This window comes from Bombus fervidus, chromosome 9 (genome assembly GCF_041682495.2).
Source record: "Bombus fervidus isolate BK054 chromosome 9, iyBomFerv1, whole genome shotgun sequence".
NCBI lineage: Eukaryota > Metazoa > Arthropoda > Insecta > Hymenoptera > Apidae > Bombus > Bombus fervidus.
Window position 1 is genome coordinate 12,756,625 of NC_091525.1, and position 23,238 is coordinate 12,779,862.

Genomic DNA, 23,238 nt, shown 5'->3' on the forward strand with positions numbered 1-23,238 from the left:
TTAATTTTCATTTCATAAATTAGTAACATATGTATATATAATAATAATAATTATTATTATTAATATTAATAATTATAATTAATAATAATAATTATTATTATTACTATATTATAATTATTAAGTATTATATTTATTACAGTAATTGTTTTTATATTATATTAATCTATATATGTAACATATACTTTTATATGTAACAATATATATAATGTGTATATATATAAATATTCGTACAAATAAATAAGTAAATTTGAGTTAATCTTCTTTTGTTGATTTCGCAAATTAATTCATTGATTATTTTCTGAGAAGTATACCAAATCTTACGCCTGGTCTAGTAACGACAAAAATCTTTGTTTACTGTGCAGTGAGAAGAAGCATGTGTGATTATAGTGTACTTTAATTTATGAAATAAGTGACTAATTTTTTTTATTTTTTGACAATGGACACGTTTGAATTAACTATTTGGAAAGGTGATTGGGGTTTACCGTCAGTTGACACGGAATGTTTGCAGGTTTTGGTATGTAATTTGTGTATAGGTTATAATATATTCTCATTGTCAGAAAACGTTATGGAATGTTTTAATTACTCTTATATCTTATAAACAAGATGGATGGTAATTTCAGTATTTCAATAAACAATATGTATGTTACCTAATTTTTCATTATTTGAGTATTGCTTATAAATATGTATTGAGCGTTCGGTCCGCGTGCTTGTTAACACATTTACGGTCATATTCTATAAAATACTTCTCGCCGGCTGCTCATAACAAAAGCCATAATGGTTTAATAATTTGAACTTACTTTAGTATTTTAATAATTTGTTCTTATTATCATTTATCAGTCATGGATTTCTATATGTTGATCGGTACTATATTTCTTGTTTTCTTAGGTTTATGCCAAATTTAATGATATACCTTTGAAAATTAATGCAACTAGTAATCCATTTAATGGCAACTTACCTATACTAAAAACTAACGATGGTACATTTAATGAAACCAAGGATATAATAGAATATTTTAGAGGAAAGAATTATAATACAGAACAGAATTTAAGTCGAAAAGAATGTGCAAAAATTATGGCTTATGATACAATGTTGAAAGAAAAATTATTCCCAGCATTGCAGTTCATTTGGTATGTACATTCTCTTACTACAAGGCAAGAGTATGTGAAATAAAATGCAACGGAATTATATTAATTAACAACGAAATATTATTACCTTCAGGTGGATAGATGAGAAAAATGTGAATGAATTAATAAGACCATGGTATTGTAAATCACTGCCCTTTCCATTAAATTTTTACTATCCAGGAAAATTTGAACGACAAGCTCGGGCTATGTTTGAAACTTTGTATCCTGTAGAAGATAATATAAGCGTCATAGAAAATAAGGTAGTTAGATAAATTAAGTAAACTGATTTCACAAATGATAATACTAACATTTCACTCATAATATTAAAATTTAATAAGTAAATTTAATATACTTATATATACATACAATATTTTAATATAAATCTGCATATTTGTGGTAGTTATTCTTTACTATTCCTAATATTTATAGTGATAAAATCAATTTTATTAATTTTTATAATTTTTATAATTTTATAATTTTTATTGCATAAAATCAATTTTATTAATTACTTAAAGTACAGGATTTTTCATCTTATATATAATTCTGGTATTATATATGTAATAGGTTTACTCTGAAGCACAGAAATGTTTGACACTGCTATCCACAAGTCTTGGGGACTCATTATATTTTCTGGGTGAAGAACCTACTCTATTGGATGCTATTGTATATTCTTACTTAGCACCATTGCTCAAAGCACCTTTACCAAATCCAGCATTACAAAACCATTTAAAAGCCTGCACAAACCTAATGTCGTACACATCCCGCATATCGGAAAGATACTTTTCGAACGAATGTTGCGAATATAAAACCAAAGAAAGTGCTCAAAGTGTAAAAAAATATGCACAAAATGAATTTCCTAACAAGAGACGAAATCAGTTCGTTGCTGGATTTTTTGCTACTTTGATGATGGCAACTTACGCATTTTCAACTGGAATATTAGAGGTAAATACTTTTGATGCAATACAGTGAATAACATAGATAGCAATAATTTCTTTACAAATTCAGTAGATATTTGTGTTTTAGCGGTAATGATTTGCATAATACAGTAAGTATGCGTAGTTTCCGTATTGTCGTAGATCGTTAATGAATTATAATTCATAAACAATTTTTATTTATGACCAAATTTTACGCTACTTATTTTTTTTTGTATATATTTCTTCAAACAAAGATTAGTGTTTACTTCTAAATCGTGATCATTATGTTCAATTATGTATAACTAAGGTTTAGCTATAGGGATGGCATACATGTGGTATCTGTCACAATGACAGTCATGATTTCCTAAACATTACCGATAATCTGACAGAAAAATTTTCTTAAGAAAAATTACTTAACGTTGAATCGACACAATCAATAGATCGAATATAACAAATTCTAGAAAGCGCTTTTTCAATGAAAAAGTCACTCACTTTTTTAAATAAGATCATATAATTTTTTATAGCCGGTGTTGTAAATTTCATCTAATGGGCCACTTTTTGATAAATAAAGATAAATGCATATACATATATAAAATAAGTAATATATCTACAGCATTTAGATTATTGAAAACGAAAGTATAAGAAAGTGCCGACCATAATACACAGTGACGTCGAATATAATAAGCGCTAATAATTGTCAGAAGATTAACTATAATTACAATAATTACTGCACCAATTTCACATGACTTTCAGATCTAACGGGCCAATAATATTTCATAGTTTCGCAAATGTAAGGCATACTGTATAAACATATATATAATTATTAGGAGGAATATGCGCTGAGAGAGTGGAATATACTTATGTTTATTTTAATAATATAGCGGTACATACGCATCCTGCACGGAGCCAAAATGCACGTTTAAACTAGCGTATCTTCTTCGTATGGTTGACTCATGACATAATATGCAAGTACATATATCGCAATAGTTCGTACAAGATCATAGTCTATTTCGTAATTAAAATTATGGAATTCTAGGATATAAAAGGAGCGGCGTTTTGAAATTCTACATGCAATTCCTAAAATTAATATAGAACATTGCGTTCGGATTCACGTACATTTTGTATCATTTCGTACTTTGTGTCAGTCATTATAATCTACGGGTTACATTCCCTTTCAAACGTACTGTCGAATCATCGTATTCGGATATTCAGTAAGTGTCTAAGAACATCCCGCGTCACAAAATTGAGCAAGAATCATCGCTAAATCGAGGCTTTATAATTCTTGCAACTAGATTTATAATTCTTGTAACTTAGATTATTTTAAGTTACACTGTAGCTTTAATTCTTTGTTAGAATATACTCGCATTGTTAAGTTTAATTCGTATCATTTCTTTCAAAACCCAGCCTGAAGTTATCAGGCGGTTAACCAACGGATATTTCGTATTGATACATCTTTGTTGCTCAAGGTAAGTAAGTACTTACTTTGCCGCTGTAATTATTTGCGCATTTTGGTCGATTTGTATTAACAATGCACGAATGTTATGGAAATACGTAAATTAATAGCAAACTAATTATCAAAAGCAATATTTACTATCTATAGAATTAAAAGATACATATATATCGTATGAAACATTTTTTATGAAAAGTGTCTGATAGGTAACTTAAGGGAAGCTTCTATAAACTAAAATAAGACGAAAATACAAAATTGCATTTGGGTTTTTCGTTTCTTAATTACTGAAATTTAAAAATTAATTAAAATATTTTTGAGATTCAGTAAACTTCCACGAATGAATTATTAAATACAGCTTAAAAAACATTTATATATATATATATATAAAAGAAACAAGTTATGATGTATTTATAAAACGTTTTCAAATGATACTCTATATTTTAATTATACTTACAAATTTTAAAAATTTGATACAAGTAAGATATTTACACTTTTTCTGTTTATAAGTAAGATAATACATACATGTGTAAAGTTCTATAAATAAATTTCGTTCTATTTGTTTGAACGATTATAATAAATTACTATTTTAAGACATGCAATATTTAGTAAAAATAAGTGTGTTTTATCGTAAAAATGATTTTAGAAATGGAAGCTGGTAAGAATTCCTCTGAAACATATAAGGGAATAAAATATCAGAAGTTCTATATTCATGGATTTGAGTTTAAGATAAGAAGAAGTTACACGTATGTAAAATAAGACCGAATTTTAATTAATCATGTAAATATTTTGATTCATTTTCATTACTTATACAACTGAATGCAATAAAAATCAGAGATATTCTCTCCAGCAGACTGTAATGTGTAATTTTAATTATTGACATTTATGTTATGTTAACGTTAGAAACATACGAAATATATGTTAAAGGTACCGGTAGAGGAGAATGAAATTGCAAACGTACCTGTTCAAGATACTCTTACCTACGACGAATAAAATGAAGAAATTGGGAAAATTACTTACTTCCAATTACATTGGAAACACAAGTTTTACTTAACATTAATATAATTTCCTATTTTTTTTATACTACAATTTGTTTTTAATATTTGTATCAGTGGAATATGATTGTAACTATTATAAACGATCCCAAATTATATAAATAAATATTTAAAACCAAGTTATGTACAAACAGTATTTCAATTATTATTGTTTTTGTATCGCGATAAAATGCCTGAAGTAGCTTGTTGAATCTCCTCTAAGAAACTTGTAGAATTATGAATAGTAGTGCCACCTAAAATAATTTTTATCCCAGGATTTTGTTTATTTAAATTATGGACTGTTAAACTTTCTTCATATGTTGTTCCTCCGATCATAAAAACGATGATATCTTGTGGCCTGTAGAATAACAAATACACAGTTACTAATATGCACAATAGTGCGCGCGCACATACACACGCACAAATTCCTACTTATAAATTTATTAATTAATTTTCTATTTCGAATTCCATAAAATATATCACATACAATTTACCTTTTTGACATCATTGTATTTCCAAGATATGGAAATGTTTGCAAACTTAACTTTCCTTTTATTAAATCTTCAAGCGTTTCATTCAGTAATGGCGTATGTTGGGTATAAATATTATCTACCCCACTTAAACCTTTGAATAACTTTTTAGTAATCTTGGCTACTGCTTCACGATCAAATAAGTTATTTTGCCTTGCATTAATTCCGCTATATTCCAGTATGTTGTATACTAGCTGCAATATCATTTTGAAATTATAATAAATTCGTAGCTTAAACCAAACTCACGAATAAAAGTCTATTCATTTTCATATACCTTCAAAAATCTTTCCGAAACACCTCTGCTTTTTAATAAGTTCAACAAACCATTGATATCATTACTTGCATATTTCTCATAATGAAGCGCATAAAGCATGACCAATCTCACAGCATCGATTTCTCGTGTTTGTTGATTATTAATAAGCTCCCTTATTTTTTGTAGCTTTGATAGTAAAGAAAAACGTATAATTATTTATTGTTAAATAACCTTTATAAAGGCATAATAATTTGCAAGCACAATTAACAACTTGTTAAATTTACTACACCTGCATAGAATGGTCACTTTGACAACTAAGTTCCTGTTCTAATTCCGATACTTGCAGTAAATGATGCTTTTCCACAAGGGAAGATAATTCGCCAACTACTGTCACATGCTTTGATACCGTACCAGATAACTTTTTAAATAACGGATAAGTTTCTACGAAATTTTTCATATCGGCTATACTTTCTACTTTCTGATGTTTCTTAGCTTTCTTTTGAAATTCATCCATCAATTCTTTTATTGTTTGCCCAATTTCGCCAAAGTTAAGATATAAATTCTATTCAAAAATATTTCTGTTTTAAATATAAATTATACAAATGACAATTAGAAAATTATTATTATACATATAGCGGAATTCCATATAACGCGGAATGTACCTTTCGTTGAACGTATATAAGGAATCCTATTATATGTATTTATATACACATATATAAAATCATCAATAAAACGATAATAGACATAGTCTTACACTTGCATAAAATTCATCATGTTCTGCACTAAGAACAACTTCTTTTAATTCCTTCGAGATACCCTTCACATGTGATAAATTAACACGATTGTTGTTAATAGTTAATAATTCATGAACCATTGCTTGATAAGTCCATTGATTTAATAAGGGTGTAACAGGATCATCTCTTCGATCAACTATTAGTAAAATCGGACTAGAATCCTGTCTAAATTCGAACGAATTCGATTCTTTACTTAATACTTCGCGTATCTTTTCTGATAATCTCTTTGCCATCTCAGAACTATTTTGATAACGTATATAAGGGCATCTCTTAATTGATAATAAGACTGAAATTAAGCCTAGGACGGTTCTGTGCAGATGTACTGGATTCCATAGCAAACCTTAGAAAAACAAATTATTTTTATTTTATTTTTTTTACATTTTTCGCTCTTTATTTTGCTTTCATTTCACCAGTTCGGTGCAATGTTTATTATCCGAAACTTTATAATAGATTTCTTAATCATTTTTTCACGTAAGGATTCTCAATTAATTAATTAATTAGTTATAAAAAAATTCGGTACCTTGCGAGCATGTATTAATCCCAAGTGAAAACAAATGCGGACTGATAGCTAAATAATCAGCGTAATATTCATGAACTTCTCTTACTACTTCTTGTTCATCACTTTCAGCTAGAAGTTTGATATCAGCCTTTGCGATAATATTACTGAAATCTAAATGACAATATAGTGATTATAGCCTAATAATTGATTGATATAATTATTATTATTAGCATTTTACAATCTCAAAATAATTGGGAATTATGGAAATAATAACAAGTAATCTCCTCTCTTTACATTTATCTATATTTAGTTACAGGTCATCTAAAGTAATATGATATACAGATTAGCACTTTGTAGAGAAATAAGGTCGGAACACAAAACAATACAAGAAATACATGCATAGAACAGTAGATATTAAAAAAATTTACTATCTAAAAATCAAAAAGTACTATAATAAATCATTCTTGCATCATGTTAATTTTAACAAGTGCTATATAAATACTGTGGTACATAGTTTTACTTCCTGTTCTAATACATATGCTTTGATGTGTATATTCTGCTGATAAGTTTGGTATATTTTAGTCTGATACATTTTAGAATACTGGAATACTGAATTTAAGGATACAAAATTTTTTGTAATTACTTACAAATATAGTATGTGCCATATTTGGGACACCTTAATTCGTTGCAGAGGTATTCGATATTTTCTTTGGTTGGCCTTATGAAAACTATACATTTCAAATGCTTTAATCCTTCGTTACGAACATTTGTGTCAATCCTTTCGAATAAATAAACTTCTTTAAGAAATATTTCCGATTGACTATATAGTAAACTCACGATACTTGTCTGGAAATATGGAAATTATAAGCTTTCCTTTGAATTTATATATGTATTTGTTTTTACGTAACTCGCTTATCTTGGGTATCATTAATTATTTAATTACTAATCAATCGTTGTAAGATCGCTTTAATCAGATTGTTAAGATTTTTAGGATTAAAATGATATTTTCTATTTGTTGTATACATTTTGCTATATTTCACATACTTTTCCTATATCTTGATCTCATTCTCTGCTTTTTTATTGCAGGACGAGTCGAAATCGGATAATAGCGACTAATTCAGGAAAATTCGCCTGTCCGAGTATTTAGTAAAGCTCGGTTCCGAATTGTGACTATTTAAGCGACCAATGTATTTTATTATATTATATTTGTAATAGAGACATGAAACAATTATCAAGTGAAAATATCTCAAACCAAATTATTTGCTAGTCATTGAAATTGAGGAAAGTAAGTCAAATTTATCAATACTCAAACAAGGATTTTAATCTTTAAAAAATTGGAGCTTCCATTGTTAATTTAAATTTTAATATATTTACATGCAGTAGTAAAGTTACGATATAGAGGAAACTATATGATTAGACAAACGTTGAAGATCTCCTACTAATTACAGAATGTAGACTGTATGCTTCAAATTTAATATTTGTAGACAAGAATATGAATAAATAATGTTATTTAAGTATATTAAAGATCAAAATCCAGTTTAAATTCTACATCAAATGTTCTGTCTTTAACGTATTTTTTATACGGTGGACTAAGAATCATAGTGGCCTAGGTCAGTCTATTCCTGCTTCTCATAAAATGCTGTTTTATTATGCACTTTGAGTTAGATTTTGTTTAAGCTGAATGTTGGTTGTTTATTACAGCATCCATTCATTGTAATATATATAAAAATATGTGAATCTTCTAATATTTATATTGATATATACATTTAAGGGAATTCTACTCCAAGCAAAGTTATCATTTGGTACAAATAACATATAGATAACAAAAATAATCAATTTATTTAACTATATTTTGTATGCATGTTAATGTCACGATTAATGTCATAAATAAACTTTTTCTAACAAGAGCCATGAATAATCTAACATTTAAAGAAGGGGTAAGTTACAATCGTTACAACATTTGTTGTAATACCATAATTTTATTAATAAAAACTATTTATTGCTTTGTTTTTTAATTGTAATATTGTTTGCTATATATTCCACCTTGATTTAATATACATAATGGGTTATATTTTATATAAAATTAAAAAGAATATATAATCGCTATAAATTTAATTTCTTAGAAGTATGTCAATGAAAATGTTCATATAGTTCAATGCTATCATAGAAGCTCAAGAGTTGTTTATATGTAGATAAGATTTATTTATAGAATTCTTGAATTATTTATATAAAGAAAAAATTCTACGAAGAAGGAGAATATATCAATTAAAATTAATATTAATAGAAATCAAAATACTATAAGATTCAATAAGTATAATAAAAAAAGAAAGAGAATTCAATACAATTGTAGTAACTTTAACAATTTACATTTTTCATTTTTTACAAACAATAATACAATGTATTTTATCATTTGCATACATAAGATGAATAAATATATTATAAATGTTCATAATTCAAGTTGTTCCATGTAATTATATTTCAGTTTGTAATTTTTAAATATTATTTATTATAAAATATCTTGGATTTACCGTTTGTTTATCCATCAAAAGAACTTTCATGCCAGGTCCACTTTCTTCTGTCATACGAGTAATATAAAATTTTAATGCAGTAATTAAATTCATTTTATCTTAATTTTGTTTAACTGTCTGTAACTAACAATTACATCTTGTAAATTTGATAATAATTATGTATTTAATCTGCTTATATTACAAACTATGAAAAGCACACAGTTCCCAAATGTAAACACCACCTACTATCACTGGTCCAAAAATTTACTTTGAGAAGACCAAGATAAGACATATGTAGTAGAAGTACGGAACTGAAACTGGAACTAAAATTGAAAAATGGAAGGAACATAGGGAATAAGTACAGTAACTAGGGAATAAATGTTGAACCAGTTTTCTTCTCTGTAATTTTCAGAAACATCTGTGTATTACTAAATATTTTAATATCTAAGAAACTGAATTTCTTGTTTGTCAATATATTATATATGTAAAAAATATTAAAATATTTATACAATTATTTGGTTCATTTTTATTCTAGTTATCATAACTTAAACGTATTAATTGATATTTCACGCACAATATGCAAGAAAAATATAAATTATATCTTTTTAGCCATCTCTTGGTATCGCTTTGTTTATGGTATAAGAAATCTCAAATTTTAAAATACAAGTTACGATATTTGAAATAAATAAAATATTTACGCAATTAAGAAACATATACTTTGTGAGTTAATTTTTGACTTAATTCTAAACGAATAAATTTGGTTTTTGTAAGTTTTTTTATGTCATTCTGCAGTTTATAGATTTGAAAATATACATATATATGCTTAGAAACAATAGCAAGCGAAGTTTACCTTCTATACAAAGTATATAAACATAGATTAAAGAAGAAACAACTCAGTTCATTTTTGCTAGTCAATTTCAGAACATAATGTATCATTATGGCTACTGTTGGTAGTTTCAAAAAAGTATAGTGATATTTGATTATCTATCTTTATTGTTACTTTGTTAGTGGTTTTGTAACGTAACGTTATACAAGAATTTCGTTAAACTGGGATTAAATGTGAATGTTTCGTACACATTAGTTTTTTAAAAATGAATTGAGATAGTTAGTGTTTTGGAGTATTTAAAAAAAATCTAATGTCAGTTTTTATTAGTTCTTGTACTCGTGAATACACATCAGTACTGTGTAACATGTCCATAAACAGTTCGTGTTGGTGTTACTCGATGCAATTTTGATACATTATAGCAAGAATTATAATATTTTATTATAAAGTAAGTACAACTATTGTGTTCATAACATCGTGTTTATAATATTTATAATGAATCTTATAAGAATGGAGCAAATAATGTTGTTATTAACTTATGAAGTATTTAAATGTTGTTTTTAAATATTGTTTTACGATTATCCTCTCTAAATATATGTAATAATATTTTCTGCTGTTGAATAAGGTTGTGTTCTAAAGATTATAAATTTTATTATTATTATTAAATGTGTAAAACAGATTGATATGTTATATTAATAACATAATAAAACGTATTCATTATTAATTTTTGTGATTATATTTACTATCATGTTTGTAATATATAGTGGCAATCATCAACATTCGTAAAATAAAAACTTTTTTACAAAATATAATTTCAAATGTTACAATAAACATTATACTTAATTTCTCATAAATTTTATAATATATATGTTCTATTTATGTGGAGAGACAGAACATATTAAAACAACTATTAATTCACATAATGCATAAAATATTTGAGAATATTATTTCTGCTGATTTTATTATTGTGATGTTTTTCTTATGAAAGTTTAACATTATTACTAAAACATTTGTACAATTAAATATAATTCATTATTAATAAATTATATAAAACAATAATATTATCAAATGATTCAAAAATACTATTGATAAAAAGTATTACGTGTGATATAGTATTAATAGCCAAATCTTTTTACCTATATTGTAATCATCACAAGGGCCAAATTAATCAAAGAAATCATACATTGCCATTGAACCATTCTGTTAAAAATGATGTTAAAGAACCATTAGCTTTCACACTTATTTTATTTACAGTACGTTTACATTTGACAGTCAGATATAAAGTGAATAGCACGTTATTAACAAAGAAACAGGAAATTATTCTTTATCTAACCTAGATAAGCTGAAGTACCTAACTTGTCTTCAAATGTTTCTTTATTAATAACATGTTTTTAATACAACTAGTCTAAGCGATTTTATTTAGTTGTATAATGTCAAAATAATGATCATTCGTTACCACGTATTTGCAAGGTACTTTACTAATCTGTCGATCTTCTTTATCTTAAACTACATTGTTATTGCGTATTTATGTTACTTGAAACTATTTTAATATATACATAAAATTAAATAGTGAATAATCTAAGAACAATATTAACATACACGCATGAATGTTACAAGTTACAAAAGAACATTTTGTGTATACAGAATGCTCATTGTGATTTAACATATAAATTGTGATCTAAACAACGTGTTTGATATTTTTGCAGTTTTTGAGAAAAATTGCTTCAATTATAAATTTATGGTTGTTCACGTCAAGTGTATAAGATCTGTTTTAGATAGGACATTTCATGACTCACCACGATCATTCTAGAAATGTATTGCAGCTTTTTTGCACTGTACATTATAAAAAGTTGGAATTATAGCCTTCATTTTTCCAGAACGAGTGTAACGTAGGTTTGTTGAATGCAACGTTGAATCATAATTTACGATCGCAGTCATCACATTTTTATTCAGAATGTAACAATGTAGGGCATATAAGAAATATCACAATGTACAAAATATTAATATCTCGATTTACTAAGACATTGATAGATATTTTTATTGATATTTCGTGTTGAAAAATCCAGAGATGTGATCCTTTTATGATAACAAAAATGAATTTGAAAGTGTCATTTGTTATCTGTACTTATCACCAGAAAAGTGACAATATTTTCATGTGGTTACGAACCACTCAATGACATCATATTATAGCATCATGTATATAGGTACTTATGTATAACGTTGATATCATAACTAGTTCTTGTTAATTTGATCTAAATTAATAATCTGAAATGAGAAGATTTATCACTGAACTGTGTGTAGAACTGTGTTGCTATTAGTTATTGAGATGTATTAAAAATATTAAAATTAATAAAATAGTTTATAATTTATTCATAATTTATAATTTATAAATAATTACATAAGTACTAAGTAGTTTAATTAAAAGAAGAGTTTATTTATATCTAAAACATGTATTGCATTTTAATATGAAACTTAGTATTCTAGAAAATATTATGTTAGTATCTTTTTATAACATAAATATTATCAACAAGACTCCACAAATGTTCACAAAGGACTGTATTTTAATTGTTGCATCCCCATAAATGGGGTGGGGGCTATCTCAAGGGGGGATCAGTCAAGCGAGTAATTTGACATGCCAGTGTTTTCCTTTTCAATATCCGTAACACCTTCACATCGGTAAGACAATATTAAAGTAACGATAGAAAATTTTTAATTTTTATTTTTTTGTTAACAAAGAATTGTTCGATATCTTGATGATATCTTCCCGATTAAAATAAAATCAAGCCCGATATTATCACAAAGTTTAGTTACATTAATTTCATTTGTCAAACGTTAACAAAATAAGTATAAAGACCTTGAAGAGTTGTGTCTACCACTCGTACTCGCTGGCTGTTCCGTAGCAGATATATTGGATTCACAATTGGCCAGAACTATTTGCCAGCGGTTCACGATCAATTCGCGAGCTGCTACAGACTATTCATAAACAGAAATATCATTGTATTCGTACTAGAGCTGACAATTCATGAGCCAGATACGAGCAGATCTTTCGCGAGTAAATCTTTAGATGGAACGCCTAGCTGCTGTGTTCGCTGACGAGTTCGTCATACGTTATTTATTGCTCACAAAAGTATCCTTTCACTGCAGATGAACTCAGCATTGAGTAGTCTTTACTGTATTATGTCAAGTATAGTATTGCCTCGTTAATAGACGCATTTCTTGCTTCGTTAATAGATGCAGAGTTAACCCCACCATTAGCCGAAACTGATTCGTCGGAGCGAGCGTCTTTGCTATCTCTTACGCGTCATCGGCGATATCTCGGTTAACAACGGGTGATAATAAGAAAAACATAATTTCCATGTCTCTTGTTTTAAAATTATTCTATTACTTTAATCAGAGGCTTCAACTTTGGAGATTTTTCTCCAAATTTTCAATACTGGGACATCTCATAAAAAATGCCAAGTTTCTTTTATATTTATGGCAGATCATCGATACCGGTAGTTTCTATTTCCTACAGTTCCTATGTCCTTCAATGTTCGATAATGTTCTACGAAGTTCCTTTAGATCCGTGCCACGATCCGATCAAAGATGACACACGAGTTAGATGAGTCAGGAGAGAAGAGCATACACTAATTCTTCTGAAGATTTCTTCGGACAATTCGTATGAAATCATTTTTCTATTTTCTCTACGATATCTTTCCCAGACGCTTTAGGCACCAATGAACGATAGAATGATTCGAGCTAAGTTTCTCGATCAGTTCTTTGAGACTCTAACAATTAAATTTTGTTTAGCTGTTCCTGCCACCGTATCCTCATCGAATTCCATCGGTCTTCCTTCACTTTTCCAGATTTTACAATTTACTCTAACTTTCCATCCCGATTCAACGAGGTTTAGATCAGTGAGATGGAGATGGCGACCATACGAGATGTTATAAAGTTAATCTTCAAAAGAATCTTACACTAAGGAGACTTCTTTAAAGAGTACACTCCTATAGGTACCCTAGACGTATTCTATAATTTCAATAAATAGGGTGTTAAAGTTGGTAAGTAAAATATTTATCAATCCAAATTATTCTCTTCCTCTCCCTTTTTGTTATTAATATTGTCAAATGTTATTAAAAATAACCATATATATTTCGCCAATTAATTGTTTGTTTCATCGATTGTGTTTTAGTTCCTTGTCTTGATCGGTGCTTGGCATATTTGGTGTTCATTTGTCCAGTTTAGCATGATTTCACGAAAGTTTCACAGATATTGTAACTTGTGTTTCTTGCAGTTTCTTTCACATGCTTTCCTTTGTAGAAGAAGAGGTTTTACTTTCAGTTCTTATCCACCAGATCCCATAAACGTTTAGTAGTATCGAGATCTGACAATTGGAGCAGCCACAGAATCTTCAATATTGTCCTCTTATTCCTGTTACGTATAGTTCTTTTCAACACAATTTGGAACTATACCTCGGAGCACTGATAAACAGGTTGGTCCACCAATTTCTCTTCGAAGATAGAACATATGCCTCTAAAAGTTGAACTTGTTTCTTTTTGAGTTCTATTCGAAGAATATCAACCCCTGTACAAAGCCTCTTCAAGTCGTCTTCGTTCGCCAAATTCTCCTTACTCGAAAATCCTAACTGGAAAATAAGACAATATCTTCGTAGTTTATCTGGATATTAATGCAGAAATTGTTATTTCAATTAAGACCGATAGCGTTTGTATTCTTAGCCAGAGGCTTAGCCCAACGATAACGACAGTTTTGTATTGTAAGAATTTGTACTCAGTTCTCTTTGCAAACTTCTGAGGTTTGTTCTATGTGTTTCCAATCAATGCTATTGATATTTGGAGATTTTTACTTGTAGCCATTACAATATCGCCTGTGACTATGAAACATTGGGAATGTGGCAACGTTTAGGTTCGAATTTTATAAGGCTCCTCTTAATATTTCTTAGCAATCGGACGAAGATCCGTTAACACTACTCCAACATATATCTTATGTTAAGATAATTTCTTAAAACTTATATTCGCCTGTTCTGTGTTCGATACCAGCATAAATTATTATCGATTAAACGCTGATTGATGGAATCGTTCCATATGCTGGATATTAATGTTACGTGATTATCGATCGATTAGATCTGAAACCATTTTGGTAATTCGCGATAATGTTATATTTTTTAAGTATCATCGGAGTCTTTTATATTTTTTTAATTAATTCGTATAAGTATTATGTAAGTACGATGGGCCGGTAACTGTATGTGAGATGTTTTTCTTTTGCAGGTTTCAAAATGGGTATTACAATGGCTTCATGTCATTTGTTTGGGAAAATGTTGCTCCATATACACTTATATAGCTTCAGCAGGTATTTTCATGCTTTTTCTGGTACATAATCTTTTAATAACAACATATTTGATGTATCTATTTCGTTCGGATCTGGACTTGATATGTTGCATAGACTTAGACTTGACATTAATTCGTGTAATTGTTTTTAATAATTGCCTGTAAGTTCGATGCCATTGTTGTCCATCTATTTCCTGTTTTACCTCGAGGAAATCTCGGTCAAAATTTCAATTGCTCTAGTTCTTGACGAAAGCGTGAACAGGAAAGTTAGTGACTTGTTGCAAATCTGATATAACATTGTTTCTTTTATTTCGAATGTTGTACACGTTGTATATATAATCCTTTATTTTACTGAAACGTCCAAGCTTTTGTCTGGACGTGCTCTATTTGCTTTACTTGATTATTTTGCAATATATCATTCCTAATCTCTCGTACTACAGTTGATTGCTTATGTGTTATGCTTAATATACATACAAGTGTATATATATATATACATAAACACGTACATAATATACATACAACTTATACGTGTATTTAATATCTTTAATTACGGTTTTATGTTTCTCGTTCTACCACGGAGGATTCTTTTATATTTTCAGTCGTCGTTAGTAATGCTTCTATAATTGTTTTTCTTTAAATTCGTTCAGATTGTATACCGTGTTATCCTTGATGGCGACTAAGGTCTGTTTACTTTCTTTTTTATGACTTTAATTATTCCGCTTAGTACTTTTTGAATATTTACTGCGGAGCGAGTAGCGATAAGCTGGTGCTAGGCTTTTAGATTTTGACGGTTGATGATATTCCGACAATTAAAAGTCGAAGAACGAAGTTTCGTTTGATATTGGAACAAAAAGAAGAAGAGGATTATTGCAAAACTGATGGCTTAAGATATTTCATTGAATTTATTCGCGATATTCGTGCGGTTCGTTTGCCCGCTATTATATTCATTTTTCCTCCACAAAGTATTAATTATAAAATACGACTGTTAGCGTGGTAAATGCGCGTGATTTAACAAAGAAAAATGTTGCTATCGGTGGGAGATTTAGTGGAAAGTAATTTTTACATCTCGTTGATAACCGTGTTGTGATCTTTCGCTTTTTTATGACTGTACGAGTTTTTCTTTCGTTGGAAATATTTACCGTTGCCAAAAAACATAGCGAAATTCTTACGAATATGTTCTTCTCTGTTCCCTTGGCATTGTATTATGTGTCCGTTATCCCTGGTCAAGTAGTATGTTAGTATTAAAAGTTGTTACATATAAGTTCTTGACCTAAAGTAAACAGGACTCAATTAAATGATAGGAATCAGTTACTACAGTGAAATACTTTCAGACCATTGCTGATAGTAAAGTTGGAGAGAAAGATAAATAACATTAAACGACTAGAATAGCTTTATTATTTACAAGTGTTTTTCCTCGTCGCACGATATAAGGCGAAAATTGTAGACCGTGAGAAGAGAACCGTGTAGATTGTACATATATCTTTCTATGTATCTCTGCACATTACATCGAAGTTTTATTGCGAAGAATTACGTACGAAATCTACGTATACATTGCTTTTGTGAAGTTACAATTCATGTTACTTTACAGTGACAGGTGTGAAGGACGATGGTTATTATGCGTTCACAAAAGTATTTACATACTCTCTTGTGCTTAGTTGTACTTACGCGTGCTCTCGTGTACGTATTAGTATTAGTCGTCCGAAAAGTATCCTTTTACAGACACGTCTTTTACAACGATGTATCTTTATACAAACATGAAACCTAATCTGTCGGACGTTGTGGTCTTTATTTTGATAGAACGAAACGGACCGTACGTAATTCGATAAAATAATACAAAACGAAAAATGTTGTGCATCCATTGTTTCCTTATAAAACGAAGGAAACTTTTCGGATCATCTAATATTTGTAAATAATTAATAATTCAGTGATTTTCTTCGCGATTATAAAATTTTATCAACGAGTTGCTTGTACTTGAGGGTGAGTTACATTTGATAATGGTTTATGATCGGAAAAAACTGGTTCCGGATATGTCCGGATTGTAGTTTTACGCGCTAATCTAGATAGAAATAACAATCAAGATTTGCAGAGTTGTTAACCAGCCTACCTATGCACCTTAAATTTTTTCCTAGATGTCGCCATTTCAGATAAGGGATAAAAGCGCAACCTTGTGCTAAAAAAGATAAGAATGAACATTAGGCCTTCCAGTGTTTGCGTCGCGTCGTCTTATTCTTTCCTAATGATTTGATTTCCATCAATTTTAGGGAACAATAGGAGCGTTTATAGGAGTTTCAAGGAACTAGAAAATCAGAGGCTAGTTCGCGTGAGTCGAAATCAATCAAACCTTGTTATTCCAAGTCCACATAGCGTGTTCTGAACCTGTTAAGTAAAATCGTTGTACAAAGTACACAGATGTTTTTCACCGTGTAACGACGTTTCTTCAGGACCACGTGTATTTATTTAATATTTTTTAGACGACACGTCAATAACACTAAGGCAACATCTCTGGTTTCAACATGATGTCGCTGCTTCTCGTTATGACGTACTAGTTCGAAATCGGTTAACAATGATAAGTGGTTAATAGTAAGTTTCACGAGAAAAAATTGGTCGTGGCGGGTCAGTTAGCAAAATATTTTTTTTTCCAAGAATAACGTATATATATATATAACGTAAATATACCGCAGACGTTTATCCTTAATGATGTTACATTGTTGATCACGTTGGAGGATAAACTGCATGAAAAATTGATAATTAATTTCTTATTATCATAACTCGTTTTCGAAGAGTAAAATATAGTTACATTCGGCGAAACGTAGCTGATTTTTTTACCTCGTTAAAATTATATTCAACGCGGGATAAAATTCTGTCGTTGGTATCCACTGCTGAGTATAACATAATAGCATGCAATATTTGTAAGGGACGTTTTGATGAAATTTTAGTTATAGAAGACGTTTCAACAGATAAAATTCTGTGGAAAGTATCGTCGATGCGTAGAATGCCTATTGCTGATTTCTAATCGGTAATAAATTTTGTCAAACGAATATACTCGATAAATATAAGTATTGCAAGAACGCATTAATATTACGATCAAAGTATATTTTTAACGATATCTAAAGAGGAAAGCAAATTGGAAAAATAGAGTTGTTTATGAATCTCGAAAATACAGTTTTTACATTTTCTCAATTGTTTTCACACTTTGTATATTAAAAATCTTGTGTTTTTTCCCTCTATTCTGTATTTACTATATGTTTTTCTAGATCGAACTTTTGACACAAAGAAGTTAGGTTAATAATCGCGCAATAATTCTGATTGTATACAATTTTATATTGTTTAGTTATTTTTCTATAAAATTGAAATATTATTTTTAGGTACCAACGTTACTATGGGTCGTTACACGGGAAAGAAATGTCGTTTATTAACGATGTTATGGCTCACCGGTCTATTTTTCCTAGTCGAAATAGTTGTGGGCTACCTAACAAACTGTATGGCTCTGATAGCTGACAGTTTTCATATGTTGTCTGACGTAGCAGCTTTGGTCGTTGCATTTCTTTCCGTCAAGGTAGGTAGAACAAGATAAATATCAAGTAATTGTATCGACCTTTAGCAAAAATTTATTTAGCATCCGAATTTACTAATTCGTAATTAACATTATGAAGCTGATCGCAATTATAAATTTTATATCTTGCGTTTCCTCAAATCCTTCCCTTTGATTGTTTTTCTGAATATATTTGAGAACATTATTTTAGAAATTCCGTTCTTTTTGCAGATGTCACCAAAGAAATGGTCCAAAAACACATTTGGTTGGGCCAGAGCTGAAGTTTTAGGAGCTTTAGTCAACGCCGTTTTTTTAGTCGCATTGTGTTTCAGTATTACCGTGGAGGCGTGTAAAAGATTTATCGAAGTAGAAGAAATACACGAAGCGAAATTGCTTGTAGGGGTTGGAGCACTTGGCTTATTAGTGAATATTATTGGACTGTGTCTCTTTCATGGTAAATGTTATTAAGAAATTAATATCTCTCCTTACGTGTAGTCATATAATTCTGGTTGCAGAACATAGGAGTTCTCATGCACATTCGCATGGTATATCTCGAAGTCACAACCGATTGAGTACTCTAGTAGGAACGGATGACAATGAAAATGATGATAGTTATAGGCCATCGACGCCACAAGTCAAAAGGACACACGGTCATGTACACGATGCGAGTCAAATGAATATGCGCGGTGTGTTTCTTCATGTACTCTCGGATGCACTAGGATCTGTGATTGTGATAGTCTCTGCTTTAATTGTATGGTTGACAGAATGGAAATACAGGTAAATATAGCATAAATTACTTAAGATATCTTACAATATAAATAGTATACTAATGTAAAGTTTTATTTCTATTTTACGATCTAATATCTTTGGTAGTACTCTTAATGTTTGTTTCTTTTCACAGATTTTACATTGATCCAGCTCTCTCGCTCTTAATAGTTATTCTTATTTTACAATCGGTATGGCCATTACTCCAAGAATCTGCACTGATTTTATTGCAGACTGTACCGACACATATCCAGGTAATTTGATTCTATTCCATTCTAGATTCTAAATAATATACGACAAGTAATAAGAATAGTGTCAGTAGTAATATCCGTTACCGGGATTTTCTATTAGCATGTACAAATTTCTATAAACAGATCTATATCAAATAAAAAGGTTTTTGCTATTTTTATTATCGCATTTTTTAGCTAATTGATCGTTGATTAATTTTCATACTGTTTAGCTGTAACAAATCTAAACAGAAAATGTTATTTTAGGTGGATGCCATTCAGCAACGTTTACTAGAAAACGTAGACGGTGTTTTGGCTGTACATGAATTCCATGTGTGGCAATTAGCTGGTGATCGTATTATCGCTTCAGCGCATATAAAATGCAGAAATTTGTCAGAATATATGAAAATAGCTGAGCAAGTGAAAGAATTTTTTCATAACGAGGGCATACATTCTACAACAATTCAGCCTGAATTTATTGATGTAAGTAATTTGTATCGTACATATAAGTATTACGTATTAGTGAGCAATACAGAAAGTGATCTATTTAATTTGATGTTTTTTATACTGTTGTATTAACATGAGTGTATATTCTACATAAAAATTGGATAAATGTAGGATTTTAGTGATAACGAAATAACGAAACTATAAAAAGATATAAAATATAATTGATAATTGACCGAGGAATTATTATTAATATTCTAGTACCACTCTAACAGCGAGGTCAAGGAAACACCGACGGAAGATTGTGTACTAGATTGTCCAAAGACTGACAAGCCTTGTAATCATGCAACATGTTGTGGTCCTTCTAAGCAGGTATGTGCTTTCTGTTCTTCGATGTACGTTTGGTTGATTTAAAATCTATCCATCCCTTCTGCAGTCTAATTGGAAGAGAGATACAAATTCCCGCTCTGCCTGCCCTAAATCAAAATGTCTTGGACAATGCGTAGAAGCTATTAGATCAGATTCAAATACAGTTATAGGTAACTGTTATTTGCTGCTTATGTTTGATTATTCCAGTGTTATGCAATTAATATTATACAGTCAAATGGTAATCATCTGTTCGAGATAATGAAATCTTTTCGTTTCTTATTGGACCGGAGCAAAGTCATTCTTGAAAGTGTAATATTATGTAACGTAAGAATATCTATGAATATTGAAAAACAAGCTCTTAATGTAAGCACTAATAAGTTTGATAGAAAAGTTTTAATTATTTATATCTTCTTCTTTTTTGCTTCTACTTGGTCATCCAAAAACTTACCGTCAACTTTTAAAATAATTATGCATTCAGAAAAATATCAATGGGCCTAATGTAATTTCCCCTTTTTATAAAATGAAACATGATATGCGACTTATTTATTTCGTATATGTATATACATATAGCATAGCATTAGATGGAGTGGGTTTCCAAACTCCTAGATACTTACTATGTTTTGATATATTTTGAATCGAATGTTATAATCTTTAAATTAAAGATTATAGATATACTTTCTTGTAATAAATATGAATATAATCTGTGTTTTTTACAGGGTCGTGAAACTCCATCACCTGGAGAAACACCGTACATGTGCAGACAACGAAACAGTCTTGCACGTTCCACTGGTTCAATAGGAGGAACCGAACAGCAGGAAGTAAATGAGATGGAACGCGGACATTTGTTATCACTGCCTGCTTCACATCACTCCGTCCAACTTCCACATTCACATGTTAATACACCGGTTGTCTAAGTTATCGTCATATTCTCGAATATCTACCTCTGTAATACAATCTGCGGCGCGTTACAATGTTATTATAAAAATTCAATAAAGTAATATACATACTATGTTTTATGACTATTAAAGTCAACAGTAAATTTTCATTGCTTTTTATTATCTATGTATGTATCTATTATCCTAAGTTTTATAAAGTTTGATATAATAAGTTTGATGTGTGCTATTTGTACAATTACTGATGGATTAGAAACAAAAATAAATAATGTTGGCCGTAATTCTACGAGCCTGTTCTAGTCACCATATAAAATTCTACTAGATTAACGAAAGATAAATAAATTATTGGAAGATTATTTAATCAAAGTGTTCTTACACTCTAAGGTGCAGATCATTACTGCTGACTTCACGCCAGGTTCGTCTGTATACTCGAGCATCATCGGCGTAATGACAACTCTGTATCCGTGACATGAGCGACGAGATTTATAGAACGATTTGTAAACCCTTGATTTTTTACAAAAAGTCATTTCTTTATCCAAATGTACGTGCCTTTTATTAAGTAAAAGACAAAACATTAAAAATTTCTCATTGTTATCTTGTCTAAATTTTCAGAGTTCGTTATCGTTTACTAGAGACATTTCAATTTCGCGCGAATTACTTTGCAAGAAACGCGCCACGCCGCCTCAACCAATCAGAATGCAGCTAGGCAACTTTCGGCGGGATGACGAATTACTGTAGTGTTGAAAAGCGCGATGTCAAGACGTATTACCTGTTTGAACAGCAAGATTTCAACTATAGAGTGCTTTCTCACTTTCTACTAGAGTACTATTAGATTCGTTTGATCAATGTACGTTTATTTAATCATTTGTTAGACAAATTTATAACGAAATTAAACAGTGTCTCGAACTTTTCGTAATCGGTTTTCGTTGGCCTCTTATTTCACTGTTAGACCATCACCAATACCTTGTATTGCAATATTTTGAGACAAAATTTGAGTTTTATTGTTTCTTTATTGTAATATAACCGGTCTTAGATTTATTAACGTTTATTTTGAATCTTTGGTCTTCTTCTGCAGATTATTGATTGATTGCGGATATCACTTCAAACAATGGAGATATATGGAGGCTATGTCAATTAATAACGGTCTAGTGGAAAGTTTTTCATGCAGATTTGACGATGTCTGATTTTTTATAACTGAGGCAGATGTACATACGTGAGTAAAATTGCTATTTCGTTTTTTCTATTATTTCCTTAATGGACCATAGGTAACAAGCATTCAATACATAATTGATATACGCATATTATTTAATAGCAAATGCTGCTTTCGCGATCTAGATCCCTCTAGGATTAGTTTTTTCAGAATTTGTCACTATCTGACTCTCGACATACTGTTTTCTTTTCAAACGTGTATCTAGTTACTTTTTTAATCGTGTTACTCACTAAATATTCCTTTGTAAATTTCGTTCACTCTGGACTACAATAATATTAGGTTAGTATTAGCCAACATGGTGGAGATCATATCGAATTAAATCAGTTTTGCGATACGTGTGTGAAAGAAAGGTAACGCAGTCGTTGAAGAGAATTCGAGTAATCAGAGAATATAGATATCATTCTTGGTCTATCGTAATACCGAGCTTATCGGTATAGCTAGCTGCAGTACTTCCTAGATCCGCACTTTCGGTGTAAGAGCATTTTGCGATAGGACAAAGTACTCCTAGCAAGGATCAATGACTAGAACTTTTGGAAATAGAGATCGATA

The 23,238-nt window shown here is 29.8% G+C and overlaps 3 protein-coding genes across 18 annotated transcripts; 2 read left to right on the plus strand and 1 right to left on the minus strand.

The window, feature by feature from the left end:
* Positions 1-193: 193 nt before the first annotated feature.
* On the plus strand, positions 194-7,837 carry LOC139991023 (metaxin-1). Of its 11 annotated transcripts, XR_011800724.1 has the most exons (7): positions 196-514; positions 886-1,127; positions 1,219-1,384; positions 1,689-2,066; positions 2,133-3,249; positions 3,443-3,504; positions 4,413-4,659. XR_011800724.1 is itself a non-coding variant. In XM_072010792.1 (6 exons), exons 1-5 carry the CDS (start codon positions 437-439, stop codon positions 2,145-2,147), a joined length of 879 nt encoding a protein of 292 aa, XP_071866893.1. In that variant the 5' UTR covers positions 196-436; the 3' UTR covers positions 2,148-2,169; positions 2,563-3,416. The 11 variants fall into 11 exon arrangements, 8 of the variants coding, with proteins under 8 accessions (XP_071866891.1, XP_071866889.1, XP_071866893.1 ...); XR_011800722.1 differs by lacking the exons at positions 2,133-3,249; positions 3,443-3,504 and adding an exon at positions 4,132-4,231 and having other exon boundaries at positions 194-514; XR_011800723.1 differs by lacking the exons at positions 3,443-3,504; positions 4,413-4,659 and having other exon boundaries at positions 2,133-3,007; positions 3,075-3,416.
* On the minus strand, positions 4,530-9,423 carry Vps45 (vacuolar protein sorting 45). The gene is made up of 9 exons (XM_072010765.1): positions 9,323-9,423; positions 9,124-9,246; positions 7,243-7,441; positions 6,617-6,766; positions 6,057-6,436; positions 5,592-5,864; positions 5,324-5,488; positions 5,014-5,243; positions 4,530-4,877 (listed from the first exon to the last, which is right to left on the minus strand). The coding sequence occupies exons 2-9, from the start codon at positions 9,214-9,216 to the stop codon at positions 4,679-4,681; spliced, it is 1,689 nt and encodes a 562-aa protein (XP_071866866.1). The 5' UTR covers positions 9,217-9,246; positions 9,323-9,423; the 3' UTR covers positions 4,530-4,678.
* A 666-nt stretch (positions 9,424-10,089) lies between these two features.
* On the plus strand, positions 10,090-21,625 carry Znt63c (solute carrier family 30 member 1). 6 transcript variants are annotated; one of them, XM_072011238.1, is made up of 9 exons: positions 10,090-10,373; positions 13,771-13,965; positions 18,615-18,805; positions 19,013-19,235; positions 19,297-19,558; positions 19,683-19,800; positions 20,041-20,256; positions 20,479-20,589; positions 21,303-21,625. In XM_072011238.1, the coding sequence occupies exons 3-9, from the start codon at positions 18,629-18,631 to the stop codon at positions 21,498-21,500; spliced, it is 1,305 nt and encodes a 434-aa protein (XP_071867339.1). In that variant the 5' UTR covers positions 10,090-10,373; positions 13,771-13,965; positions 18,615-18,628; the 3' UTR covers positions 21,501-21,625. The 6 variants fall into 6 exon arrangements, with proteins under 6 accessions (XP_071867339.1, XP_071867336.1, XP_071867342.1 ...); XM_072011235.1 differs by lacking the exon at positions 13,771-13,965; XM_072011241.1 differs by lacking the exons at positions 10,090-10,373; positions 13,771-13,965 and adding an exon at positions 16,247-16,356.
* Positions 21,626-23,238: the final 1,613 nt, after the last annotated feature.